Genomic DNA, 13,451 nt, shown 5'->3' on the forward strand with positions numbered 1-13,451 from the left:
AAAGTCCCTGCTGGGGCTCCTGGCTGGCTCAGTCCGTAGAGCATGCAACTCTTGATCTCGGGGTCCTGAATTCAAGCCCCACGTTGGGCATAGAGCTCACTTTAAAAGAAAAAAAATGCATCCCTAGAATCCCTTAATAGACTCTTAGATATTTAATACAGTCCTCCTGAGATAACAAATTCCATAAATTTATTACCTTCTGTAAACAGTAGAACTTCCCTTTATTTATTTTTATTTTTTTAAGATTTTATTTATTTATTTGACAGAGAGAGACAGCCAGCTAGAGAGGGAACACAAGCAGGAGGAGTGGGAGAGGAAGAAGCAGGCTCCCAGCAGAGGAGCCTGATGCGGGGTTCGATCCCAGGACTCTGGGATCACGCCGGAGCCGAAGGCAGACGCTTAACAACTGAGCCACCCAGGCACCCCAGAACTTCCCTTTATTTGTCCTAAAAGTCCAAAGTATAAGCTCTCCCTCTATGTACCAGGATTGATTGGAAAAGTCTGGATCATTCCTTTTCACACCTATTTTATTTTATTTTTTTTAATTAACTGAGCTGTATGCCCAACCTGGAGCTCGAACTCACTACCCTGAGATTAAGAGTCGCACGCTCTGCAGACTGAGTCAGCCAGGGGTCCCCACACCTATTTTGATCATGTAGTTTCCACGTCTATCCTCTTAACCTTTCTTTGTCTTTGCACACCAAAGAGTCCTATTTTTTAATAGCCCTTGGATGGTTTTAGCCGTCCTTCTCTGGATCTCTCTCTCCTGCCTGTCCCCAGAGACGCACTGAGGGAACTACACACAGCACTCCAGATCCAGCTGCATCACCATTTTATATTAGGGTAGGATGATTTTTGTTTTGTTTCCAAAAAGCCTTCATGATGGTGGCTGGCCAGATGCTAGTGGCTTTTTTAGCTCTGGCAGCATATTAAGCCAATGTCTTCTGGGAACAATAATTACTCCCCCACCTCCTGCCTTTCTTTTTCTTTTTTCTTTTTATATTTCATTTTATTTTATTTATTTATTTTTTATTTAAAAAAAAATTTTTTTTTAGCTTATCACTGACGGCGCTCCCAGCTATCATTTAATGAGCAGAGCTAGGATTCCTTTTTCCCAGAACGTAAAACTGTAATTGAAGCTCATCTGACATTTTTTGTCAGCTCAGTGGCCTAGAATGCTCTCGAACATTACCACTTAGGAGGATCTGGGGGCATCTGTGGAGCTGGGTGTCTGGCCAGTGCTCTCTTTCTTGCATGATTTCGAATGGAGATCAGTCCTGTCTTTTCATATCTGAACATTTTTCCATCCAGAGACGTGCCTGTTTCTGTTTCCTTTCCCTAATCCACCCCCACCCCTGCGTTATGAGAAAGTACTTCCCTTTCTCTGCCTCCTCCCCTTCCCCCCCCACCCCCCATCTAACTTTGACTAATCTCTGATCTAGAACCATGCCATTTTAACCTCTAAAGGGCTGGCCACTGGCTTCCCCGAGTACCGGAATAACCGTGGAGATTAGTCAGACATGATTTCCTCCTGCTGGAAACATGTCGCTTTTCTTATAGCAGGTTTTGCTCCCTAAAACATTGAACAGAACAAATGTCTGGAGTAGAAACAGCATGGGCTTTGGAGCCAGGCCGACCTGGACCTGGATTCTCCATTTAAATTGAATGGCCATGATGCGACCTTGCATGGATTCCTTACCCTGTCTGAGCTTACATGAGGAAAATGACGGTGCCTTAGTGTGCCCCTTAAAGCGTGTCCCACAGGCCACCTGGGGATCTCATTACAAAGCAGATTCTGATTCACTAGGTCTGTGTAGGGCCTGAGATCCTGCATTTCTTTTTTTTTAAGATTTTTATTGAGAGAGCGAGCACAGGTAGGGGGGAGGGGAGAGGCAGAGGGAGAGGGAGAAGCAGGCTCACCACTGAGCAGGGAGCCCGATGCCGGGCTCGATCCCAGGACCCTGGGATCATGACCTGAGCCGAAGGCAGACATTTAACTGACTGAGCCACCCAGGCGCCCCTGAAATCCTGCATTTCTAACAAGTCCCCAGGTAACACTGATTCTGGGGGATCTCAAAAAGCCCTGATTCTTTAATGTGAACTTTTAAAGACCACTGATGCCTGGGCCTCATCACAGGCTCCCCAGCCCCTTTGCAGTTTGATTGGCCGTGGGGTGTAGTCTGGGCGCTGGGCCTGGGAAAAGCTCCCCAGGTGAGTCTACTATATATCCGAGTTTGAGACCCACTTCTTTTTTTTTTTTTTTTGCTATAAGGTAACTGAATTTCTTTTTATTTATTTATTTATTTATTTAATGATTTTTTTATTATATTATGTTAGTCACCATACAGTACATCCCCGGTTTCCGATGTAAGGCTCGATGATTCATTAGTTGCGTGAGACCCACTTCTTAAAGGGTTATTAGAAGTCAATGTGGAACACCCGACATGCAAAGACAACGATGGTTTTTCTTCCTCCTTGTTCTTTGCCCTGTTCTCTCTCCACCCTAGTCCCCAGCCCTTCAGTCAGTCAGTCAGTCAGGAAAACCAGGGCATCAGCAGTTGCCCTGTGCCTTCCTCACTAGACCCCTCCCCGGAGCACCTGGCGTGGGAGTTTCTACAGCCACTCATGAGGGGAAGGGCCCAAGACAATAACGCGACGTGGCCCGGCCGTGGGAATTTTAAAAGCTCCCCAGTGATTCTAATACAGCAACCAAGTTTGAGAAGTCATGCCTTTATGCGGTGGCAAAGAGTGACGAATGCTAGAATGCTGTAAGTTACCAAGGGGAGTGCAAGGACTCAGGGCTGGAGTGTCCCAAAATAGGAAGCCAGGCCAGGCACCAGGTCCCTAAGATCTCATGACCCGGTAGTTAAAGGGATCAGTTATCCATGGCTCCAGCAGGAGGGGGTTTCCTGCCTTGTCTCCTTCCTCCCCCATCTCCACCCTCCTGCCAGGTTTCCCAGATGCTCAGACCCTGCTGCTCTGCCCCTTTGCCCTGCAACAGTGAGTGTGGGTTGGTCCATTGATGGAGGAGAAGCTGGGATCAAGGGTCAGTTTTTTTTGTTTTGTTTTCAAAGATTTTATTTATTTGATAGAGAGAGACAGCCAGCGAACGAGGGAACACAAGCAGGGGGAGAGAGAGAGGAAGAAGCAGGCTCCTAGCGGAGGAGCCTCATGTGGGGCTCGATCCCAGAACGCCGTGATCACGCCTTGAGCTGAAGGCAGATGCTTAACGACTGTGCCACCCAGGCGCCCCGTCAAGGGTCAGTTCTATTCTGGATAAGAGAGCCCAGGGAAAGGACTTGGAACCCCCCTCTGGGACGACCCCAGGGATTCCTTTCAGTTCCTCAAACATTCATTGAGTACTTGCTATGTGCCAAGCACTGTGCCAAGCCCTGGGACCCTGAGGTCTGAGTAAGACAGGATCCCTTCCCTTGAAGTTGCTCACAGGGGAGACAGGATGTAAGCAATAATGGGCCACCAAGGGAAAAGAAGAGCAGTGTGTGCTGGTTGTTGAGGAGGCCCAAAGGAGGAAACGTGCAGATGTGAGGGGATTGGAGAACACATCCCAAACACTCAAGCTGGGTCTTGCAGGACAAGTAGTGGTTTTCCAGGTGGACGTGGAGTGGGAAGAGAAGCCCAGTGTTGTGAAAAGGCCCAGCACATTGCAGGAGCTGGAATTCTTTTGGCGGAGCGGGTGCGCAGAGCGTGCGTAGTGAGTAAGCAGTAAGAGGAGGCGGGGAGGCCGGGCCAGCCCACCGGGCAGGGCACCGCGGCAGACTTTGGGTTTCATCCTGCAAGGAATGGAGGCCTTTGAATACTTCGCAGCAGAGGAGAGGCACGCTCTGACTTGTGTTTCTGGTGACTGCCCCCGGGCTGTCATGTGGAGAGCGATGGAAGGGGACGCTGAGGCAGGAGGGAGCTGATGGACTGTCGGGGGGAGTCATGAGGATTGAGGTGAAGTCAGCAGGTGCACTCGTGGATGGAAAGGTGGGAACGGTGGGAGCCCTAACAAGAAGGCAGACCTGATGGGATTTGATGACTGGCCCAACGTAGGGGAGGCATAAGACGCACGCAGGGCAAGGCCTGGGGCGAGGGACGTAAGGTGCACAGGGCACAAAAGTTAAGGAATCGTTCACTCAAAGGATCGTGCAGGTGCTGGCCTTGAGTGAGAATGAAGCGTCTAGGCTGGGTTCAGGCCTGTGCTGTGGGGGTGGACCGGATGGTGACACAGCCCCCCCCCCAGCAAGGCCTGGGGGGAGGTGCATAAGCACAGCTGGTGGCAGTGGTGTGACAGTGAGGACCGGCAGCTCTCCAGGGCCCCTGGCTCTGCGGCAGCTCTGCCCTTGGCCTCTGAGGACGCGTGGGGCCGCTCTGACTGGCCCACCTTCGCGCAGGGTCCCACGGCATCCTCACACAGCCCAACCTCTGACCCCCCAAAAGCAGCCCTCCACCCCTGTCCCGCTCTGTCCCCAGTGGTGGGGCCTCCACAGGTGGCAGAAGGGCCCCCTGCCCCCACGTGGCGACCGCACCCCCTCCTTTGAGAGCCCGCAAGCAGGTCAGCTGGTCCCACTGGGAAAAATTCCAGCGGGGAGGCAGCCAAGATCTTCTAGTGGCTTCCGGGTGATCTCAACCTTCCGGGAAGCCTGCGATGAAATCAGAGGACAGCTGGAGTGCCCTGGGGCAGCACCCTCCGAGCGGCCCGAGTGAAAATGCATTTTATGGAGTCCCAGTTTACTCAGTTTCTGCGAATCCATGATCCGCTAAGCCCCAGAGTCCACCAGCGCCTACGGCGTGTCTGTGCCAAGCACCGGGCTGGGGGCTTTCACACAGCACAGTGGCTTACGGAGTGGGACTGGGGATGGTGGGTTCGAATCTTACCTCTTCGTGAACTAGCGGCATGACCTTAGGCTAGTTACTCTCGATTTCTTCAGTTGTTGAGTGGGGAGAGGAAGAGTAGCTTTCTCTCAGGGTGAGGACGGAGGTAGTGTTTGCTCAGGGCTTAATTCAGCCCCTCGACGGCAGTGCTCAGCAGTACTTGTCCGCCATCCTGGAACAGAGGCTGTTCCCATGTGACAGATGTGAGAGCCGAGGGGGCTAACTTGGTCTCGGCCTTGCATTTAGTGGGCCGAACCCCGGTCTCCCGGCCATCTCCAAAGCTCATGTGGCTTCTGGGGCCTCATACTGCCCCTTAGTGCTGCAGAGTCTTCTCCCTTTGGCTTTTCTTCCGCTTTCCATGTCAGCTGAAGATTACACCTGTGCTGAGAGCCCTCTTCTTGAGTCGGGAGCCAGTTAGCTAAAGAGCTGGGCTGCCCGGGGACGGTATCTGTGCTCCCCACCCTGGAATACCAGCTGGGAGCTCAGTGCCAGGATTCAAAAGCCTCCTCATGGTGAACCAACCTTCCATCTGTATCCAGAGCAAACAGATCAGGTGCCTATATTCCCCGTGGGATGCCCTCTCTTTGCCTCACCTAATGGTCTTACCAACAATGGGAGCCTTGGGCTGGAGCCTAGGAGACCAGAGGGGAAACTTTGTTTTGGTGAGGGCCACGAGGCCCCATCTGGGACACATCTTTTGTCCACTTCTGGAAGGACCACAGAGCAGGGAAGCCAACCCTCTCACCTGGTGATGCTGTGGCCATCTTTGAAAAGCCCGTCTCTTAACCCCTCTGTGTCTGCAGGCCATGGAGAGCAAGCTGCTCATCGGGGGCAGGAACATCATGGATCACACCAACGAGCAGCAGAAGATGCTGGAACTGAAGAGGCAGGAGATTGCGGAGCAGGTAGGGCTGGCGGCTTCAGGTCCCGTGGGAGCGCATGGCCTGGAGGTCTTGTCTGGAGGACACAGGGCAGTGAGCCATCAGACGTGCTACCCTGGGTCCCATGGGTCCACTAGCCCAGGGGCCTGCCTCTGTCAGGGACACAGCCAGCTGGGGGGTGAGAGGAAGTGTTCCCCGTGATGTCAGCTGCTACAGCTTGCCCGGTGTTAATTCCTGGGCCTTCCACAAGGGTATAAGTTCTTTGCCAACTGTATGATGATGTCCTGAATCGTCAAGAACCACACTTTGTTCGTCCTACCAGTCATCTATGATACCACATGGGGAGAGGGTGAGGCAGCTGGGAAGCCAGTGTGATGGGAATCTATGTCGGCTTGACACTCCTAGAATGTGCCAGCTATTCGGGCTGGGGTCTCCATCCACAGGGGGCAATGTGCGGCAAAGACATGGCCATATGAGCTAAGAAGAAGGTTCAGAGAGGCTCCACTGATGATGCGTAGGAGCAGGGGCCATGGGCCGCTCTCTTCTCCTTCCCGGCATCTGTGGCCGCAGTGGAGCCAGATCCCGTGACAGGCAGAGTGAGCTTGTCCCCTGAGCTCCTTGGCCCTCCCCGGTACACACCGCCCCACTGAGCCCCTGTGCCCTGCCTTGGCCTAGAAACGCCGTGAACGGGAAATGCAGCAGGAGATGATGCTCCGTGACGAGGAGACCATGGAGCTCCGGGGCACCTACACGTCCCTGCAGCAGGAGGTGGAGGTCAAAACCAAGAAACTCAAGAAGGTGAGAGGCCGCAGGGGGCTGAGGGCCCTGCAGCCTCTGCCCAAGACAGTCACCCACCCGAGGGGTCTGTGCTTTAGGGCCCCTTCCCCGCATTGCTCGAACTGTTGGAACCCTGAGTGACTTCGCCGGGGCTGCCGGGCGGAGGAGCGGGGGGAGGCGGGGTCGGTGCTGGCGTGCACCGGAGCCTCTTCTCCTGGGCCAGGCTGGGCCTGGGGGGCCGGGAAGGCCTTCACTTCCAGTCTCCCATTGCCATCGTCACAGCAGTGGGTAACGTCCCCTGCACAGTGTCATCAGTGGGTCCCAGCTGGGTAGCCGGGCCCAGGATAGGAGTGTCAAGGAGGCCTGAGGAGACGCAAGGCTGGGGGAGCGGGGGAAGGGAAGGGATGAGACTGTCTGATCTCAGGAACCCTGCAAAGTCCACAGTCAGAGAAGGGCATGTATAGGGACAGGAAGCGGCGAACGCCAGCCCAGATTCTGGGAAGAACCTGGAAATCCCATTGGGTTGCCCATGTGGCTGGCCCAGAGCAGGCTAGGCAGAGGCCCAGCCACAGTGGTAGTTTCCAGGGACAGAGCTACCTCCTGAGGGTTAGGAGCAGGACAGCAGGCTCTCTGCTGCCCTCCACACCCCCACTCTTGCGGACTTAGGCCCCCTCCCCTCCGGAAGCTCTGCACCAGCAGTTCTGTGCTTGGGTCCTGATTCGGACTCTTCTCTTACCTGGTTGTGTGACCTTGAGCAACTGTGTACCTGAGTCACCTCTTCTGTAAAAAGAGGGGGTTGGGACTAAAAGGTCTCTCGGGTCCCTTTCAGTTTGAACGTTCCCCAAGGCTAACGGCAGCAGAGAGGGAGCGGGGAACAGGCCCTAGGGAAGGAGGGACAGGACGGCCCTTTGAATAACCCGGACTCGACTGGTGGAGCCTGAGCCTGCGGCTTTGGGGCCCAGGCCGGGTGACGGGGGCCTCGCCGCCACACCGCGTAGCCTCTGAGCGGCGCCTGTCCCCACGCAGCTCTACGCCAAGCTGCAGGCGGTGAAGGCAGAGATCCAGGACCAGCATGACGAGTACATCCGCGTGCGGCAGGACCTGGAGGAGGCGCAGAATGAGCAGACCCGGGAGCTCAAGCTGAAGTAGGACCCCCTCCTCTTCCCCTTCCTGGTCCTCACAGCCGTCCTTCGCTGCCCGGCCTCTCCCCGAGGGGCTTACTTGCTTCCTCAAGGCCTCGTTCCAGCCCTTTCTTCCCCCAGGAGTCCAGGTGCCTTAGGAATAGAATGTGTCTGAGGGGTGAGGACGAGGTCTAACTTCCAGAGTTACGTGTATCTCCTCTGTTTCCTTCTCCTTCCTCTGCTCTGCCATAACGATGAGCCCCCAGAGTGCATGGTGGGTACTGGTCAAGAGTAACCCATAAGGCCCTGAGCCTTCAGTCTTTGCACTGGAAGCAGGGATTTCAAGTTTTGTGATTGCTGTAGGGATCCTCTCTTCCTCCAACTTTCTGGTTTTTCCATCTCTTCCATTCCCTCTGCCTCTTTGCTTCTTGCTTCCACCTTCGCGTGTCCCGTGTGGCCTCTCACTCCCCAGTTCCCCATCTCTACCTCATTCCTGCTCCCAGGTACCTAATCATCGAGAACTTCATCCCCCCTGAGGAGAAGAACAAGATCATGAACCGGCTTTTCCTGGACTGTGAGGAGGAGCAATGGAAATTCCAGCCACTCGTGCCCGCCGGAGTGTGAGTCTCTCACTGCCTGGTCTGGGCACCCCCCCCCCACTAGGTTGGGGGTGGCCAGGGGCCTGCGGGGAGACAGAGGTCTCTGTGCATTTGGAGATGGGTAGGAAAGATGCAGGTGGAGGATGGATTTCTCAGGACCTAACGTAGGGGACTTCACGAAGGAAGGGTGTTCTGCCCAAAACAAAATGTCTCAGGTGCCCCGCGAGGGCCCTAAGGAGGGGAAGAGCATCTTAGCCTTTTGGCAGTCCCAGTGAACGATAACATTTTGGTCAGTCTGGTGAATATTCATTTGTCAGGTGCTAAAAATAGCAACAATAGTTAATATTTGCCTTACTGTGTTGGGCACTGTGTACAGGACTGTACGGACAGAAGGGAAATCAGACACAGTCAGAGGAATGCAGGGATGTGATCAGATCAGGAAATGATAGTGGTGTGACCCAGGCTTTATAACCTCACGCAGCTCAGCTTGGTGATTCAGCATTTCCACCTGTTTCCATATAGCCTCGCTCCTAGGTACCCGTTGCATCCACTGGCTGGGTGTGTAGCTCCCTCTGCTGGTGGCTGTGAAGAATAACATGCTACTCAAACCCAACACAGGGACTGCCCCACTCAGCTGGACCACTGTCCCTTAATTGAAAATCTGTGTACAGAGCTGTTTAGGAGGCTGGATACCAAAGCACTTCCCTGGAGTTTCTTTGCTCTCTCTGTCTTAGGAATATTAATGACAAGATAGCGCAAGATTCTCCCCAACACTGGGTGGGGAGCTAGCTATAAAGGTCTGTGGCTTCCCACTGGGGCATCACATGCCTACTCAATCTCTCTACTGTCTAAAAGGCTGACCCGGGGGCGTCTGCCTTCGGCTCAGGTCATGATCCCAGGAGTCCCACATCAGGCTCCCTGCTCAGCGGGGAGCCTGCTTCTCCCTCTGCCCCTCACCCCACTCGTGCTCTCTCTCTCTCCCTCAAAAATAAATAAATAAAATCTTTAAAAAAATAAAACATAGAAAAATAAAAGGCTGACCCCACCCAAGCTGACACTATGCTACTTTGTAAGTGGTAAGTTCATGAGTTGAGGACTTTTCAATGGTGTCGCTTTGGACTTTATTCAGAGCTTCCCGGTGATTCTGCAGGAAAGCCAAGTTTGAAAGCCTCTACTCTAGTGCCCTCTACTGGAGGGAGATGCTGGAGAGGCTTCTGATCAATAGGTTGATTTTGTACTTAGAAGAGTTCCTCAAATGAAATTTTGCAGGGGCTCCTAGCTGGCTCAGTTGGTAGAGTATGCAACTTTTGATCTTGGGGTTGTGGGTTCAAGCCCTGTGTTCGGTGTAGAGATTATGTAAAAATAAAATCTTTTTTTTTTTTTTTAAGATTTTATTTATTTATTTATTTATTTATTTATTTATTTATTTATTTATTCATTTTAGAGAGAGAGAGCATGGGCAGGGTGAGGGGCAGAGGGAGAGGGAGAGGGAGAGGAAGCGGACTCCCTGCTGAGCTTGAGGCTCAATCCCAGGACCCTGAGGTCATGACCTGAGCTGAAAACAAGAGTCAACCACCTAACGAACTGAGCCACCCAGGTGGCCCCGGAAAAGGTTTTTAAACCTCTCCGAACCCAAATTGCTTCACCTGTAAAGTCGGGATAGTAAATGTACCCTGTAGCATTGTTGAAGTTGAAATGAGATAATGTGTGGGAGACTCCAGGCCACAGAGGAGATAATCAATAAATGGGTGCAGTCACACCAATAAGCCAATATTGTCATTACAGGGACTCCAGAGCAGCCAGTTTGCCTTCATCCTTTAGAAGTGTCAGACAAGGGCAGTTTGGTTTACTGCTCTTGTTTTAGATTTTGATTTTTTTACCCAGGCATTCTCCAAGTTTAGAGAGGGAGCATTCCTTGCTTGAAATAGAATCAAGATAGTTAAACCGGTTTTGTGATAGAGGCAAAGTTTACCTCAGTGAGAACATTCTCAGCTCTGGGTTGAGTCCCTAGCTTTATTCACAGGTCTGTGACAACTGAGCTGAATCTGAACAGGGAGAAGTTCCAGCCTCCCCGGGCAGGGTAGGGCAGTGCGGAGGGAAAGAGAGTAAGCAGAGGGGCGCCTGGGTGGCAAAGCATCTGACTCTGGATTTCAGCTCCGGTCATGAGCTCAGGGTCCTGGGCCCAGTCCCGATCTGCACTCAGAGGGGAGTCTGCTTGAGGATTTTCTCTCTCTCCCTCTTCCTTTGCCCCTCCCCCTGCTCGTGTTTTCTTTCTCTAAAATAAATGTAAAAATCTTACAAAGGGGGCGTAAGTAGACATGCAGGAGAATGCTGCAGGGTGGACAGCTGGCCTTCGGGGACAGAGGGACCACATCACACAGACAAATCAGGCTCGCTGTGGCAGATGATTGGGAATGACCTGGAAGGAAAACTCACCCTATGATGTTGGATGCCAGTTTTCAGAACAGAAGAGAAAAAGGGGGAGATAAGACAGTGGATAATGACATCGGGGTCATCCCCTAAGACAGAGCTGAGAGATACCTTTATAATATTAAGGGGAAAAAATACTAGGATAGCAGCCATATAGCAGCCAGGGTGGGTCCTGGGACAATTCTTAGGATCTACTCAGCATATAACTATTGTGGGTCTCTGCTGGGAGGGGTGGATGCAGGCAGAGCCAGGCCCCTGCTCTGGGCTGTTAGCCACAACCTGCCTACTAGAGAGGGATCAATCATGGAAAGTAGGCCTGGGGCAGAAGAGGGAGTAGATGGGAAGTTTGGTGTCCCAATTACAGACTGCCCTCCCCCAGCCCCTTCTTCCCGAATGCCACCCAGAATAGCCCTGGCATCTTTACTGGGTCAGGCTGCCAATTCACACTGATCCACTGCTCCGCTCGCCCAGCCCTGTCCCCCGGTCCTATTCCCAGAGCTTGCAGTCTGCAAGCCGCTCCCAGCCCCAGCCTGGCCTGGTGTTCTCCTGAGAGACAGTACAGCATCCTAAAAAGAGTATTTGGGCAGATCCAGTTCCAAGTGTCTTCCTAATCGTTTGACCTCAGGCACAAAAGGCATTTTGCTGGTCTGAGCCTCAGGCTCCTTGTCTGCCAGGTCTACATCTCAGGAGGTTGTGGCAAATTCAAATGGGATATGTAGACACACCTTCTAAATGAGAAGAGGTGACGTCACTAACTCCCCACCCCCCACCCCCCCCACCCCCCGTCCCCTTGAGTTGCGATGGCCGCTGCTGCAGTGTGCAGGCACAGCCTCCCCGCCCCGCTCCTCTCCTCCCCCTCCCCCCTCCTCTCCTCCCCCCCCTCCTCTCCTCCTCCTCCCCTCCCCCGCCCCCCCCCAGGGGCCACACAGCTGCAGAGTGAGCTGGGGCTTCTACAGTTTCACCCTTCCCTGTTTTTTTCCCTAAAGTGGGGTCAGAAGGGCCCCCTAGGTGGGGTCCAGCACTCTTATGTGCTTGATAAAATGAACCACAAGAATGGCATTTCTGCGGCAGAAGGCAGGCACTGTTCCGTCAGCTCCTGCTCGTGCCACGAGTCAAGGACAGGATGTCCTATCTGTGAAGTACTCGGCCTGTTTCTTCTCTTCTGTCTGCCTTTTGGTTTTTTTGCATTGCTCCTTTGTATCCCTGCTTGAAATTAGCAAGTTGCGTAGAGAATAAATAATCATCACAGCTGCGGGGGTTGAGCCTTTGCTGTGTGCTCTGCTCACTGCTTGTCTCGCTTCATCTCAGCAGTTCTGTGTGACGCGGGAGGGGGTGGGGGGTGGGGACAGAGGTTTTCAGCCACTTCCCAAGGTAACAAAGCTGTAAGAGGCAGAGCCAACATTCAATCTCAGAGAGTCTCACTCCAAAACCAGTGTTACTTTGTTTTAATGGAAATACTTTCTTGCTTTCTTTCCTATCTTTGTTTTGAATCGTAAAAGCAATACACCACACTCGTCACACTGCTGAAGGGAAGAAGTCTGACATACTGTGAGTGGCTAGGATAGAGAGCAATGGAAGCTTTCATAGGTATAACCACTTTGAAAAGCAATTTGGCAATATCTAGTAAAGTTGAAAATATACATACCTTACAATGGAACCATTCCATTCCTAGGTATATACCCCAGGGAAACTGTTGAATATGAACTTGAAGATACCTGTATAGCAATGTTCACAACAGCACTGTGATAGGAAAAAAAAACAACCTAGATGTACATCAATAAGAGAACATTATACATATACATATATATGATGTTATATTGCAACCTTAAAGTAGTTAATATAAGCAAACTTGAATAATCTAATCTAGGGGTGCATGGATAAATCTTAAAAAAATGTTGAACAAGCAAAAAAAAAAAATGCATATGTATACCAGACAGTACAAATTTTAGAAATAGGCATACAAATACCCATGTATATTGTTTATGAATATCCACATAGATAAGTAACTATAAAAACATGCACTGTGTTGATTAGTGCCAAATTCAAGAGAGTAATTAACTCTGGGGAGGGAAAGATAGGAGTTTTCAAAAATGCCTACATTTTACTTCTTAAAAAAAAATCTGGGGGCGCCTGGGTGGCACAGCGGTTAAGCGTCTGCCTTCGGCTCAGGGCGTGATCCCGACGTTATGGGATCGAGTCCCACATCAGGCTCCTCCGCTGGGAGCCTGCTTCTCCCTCTCCCACTCCCCCTGCTTGTGTTCCCTCTCTCGCTGGCTGTCTCTATCTCTGTCGAATAAATAAATAAAATCTTTAAAAAAAAAAAATTTGGCATAAGTATAACAAAATGTTAAATAGATGATTTGACAAAGCTGAATGGTAAGCATACACATATATATTGTTTTCTATACGTTTCTGAATGTCTGAGATAATTAGATATAAAGTGATATATTTTCATTATAAAATAGTTCAGATTTTGCAGAAGGGCATAAAGATAATAAAAGTCACCTGTAATCATACCATCCAAAAACAACAACTATTAACATTTTGTTGAATATGCAGACTTTTTTCTAAACATACATACACATCCACACACATTTCTTTTTTTTTTCTTTTTTCCCCCTTATTTATTTATTTGAGAGAGAGAGAGAGCACAAGCAGGGGGAGCGGGAGGCAGAGGGAGAAGCAGACTCCCCGCTGTCCACGCTGTATCCCAGGAACCCTGAGATCGTGACCCCAGCCAAAGGCAGATGCCCAACCGACTGAGCCAC

General features: G+C 51.5%; 1 protein-coding gene across 5 annotated transcripts in view; it reads left to right on the top strand.

Annotated features, from left to right (window-relative positions):
* Nucleotides 1-13,451, top strand: part of KIF3C (kinesin family member 3C) — a 32,730-nt gene that overhangs the window by 14,566 nt on the left and 4,713 nt on the right. For all 5 annotated transcript variants that reach the window (XR_015725313.1, XR_006781763.2, XR_015725315.1 and 2 more), the window contains exons 2-5: nt 5,679-5,780; nt 6,432-6,554; nt 7,560-7,678; nt 8,158-8,274. Coding sequence is in view for 2 of the 5 variants with exons in the window: in XM_045809258.2 (XP_045665214.1) it covers nt 5,679-5,780; nt 6,432-6,554; nt 7,560-7,678; nt 8,158-8,274 (461 nt within the window). In the remaining 3 variants the exon portion in view is untranslated. The remainder of the gene's footprint in view (nt 1-5,678; nt 5,781-6,431; nt 6,555-7,559; nt 7,679-8,157; nt 8,275-13,451) is intronic.

The sequence above is a fragment of the Ursus americanus genome, chromosome 7 (genome assembly GCF_024610735.1).
Source record: "Ursus americanus isolate L20-20 chromosome 7, mUrsAme1.1.p, whole genome shotgun sequence".
NCBI lineage: Eukaryota > Metazoa > Chordata > Mammalia > Carnivora > Ursidae > Ursus > Ursus americanus.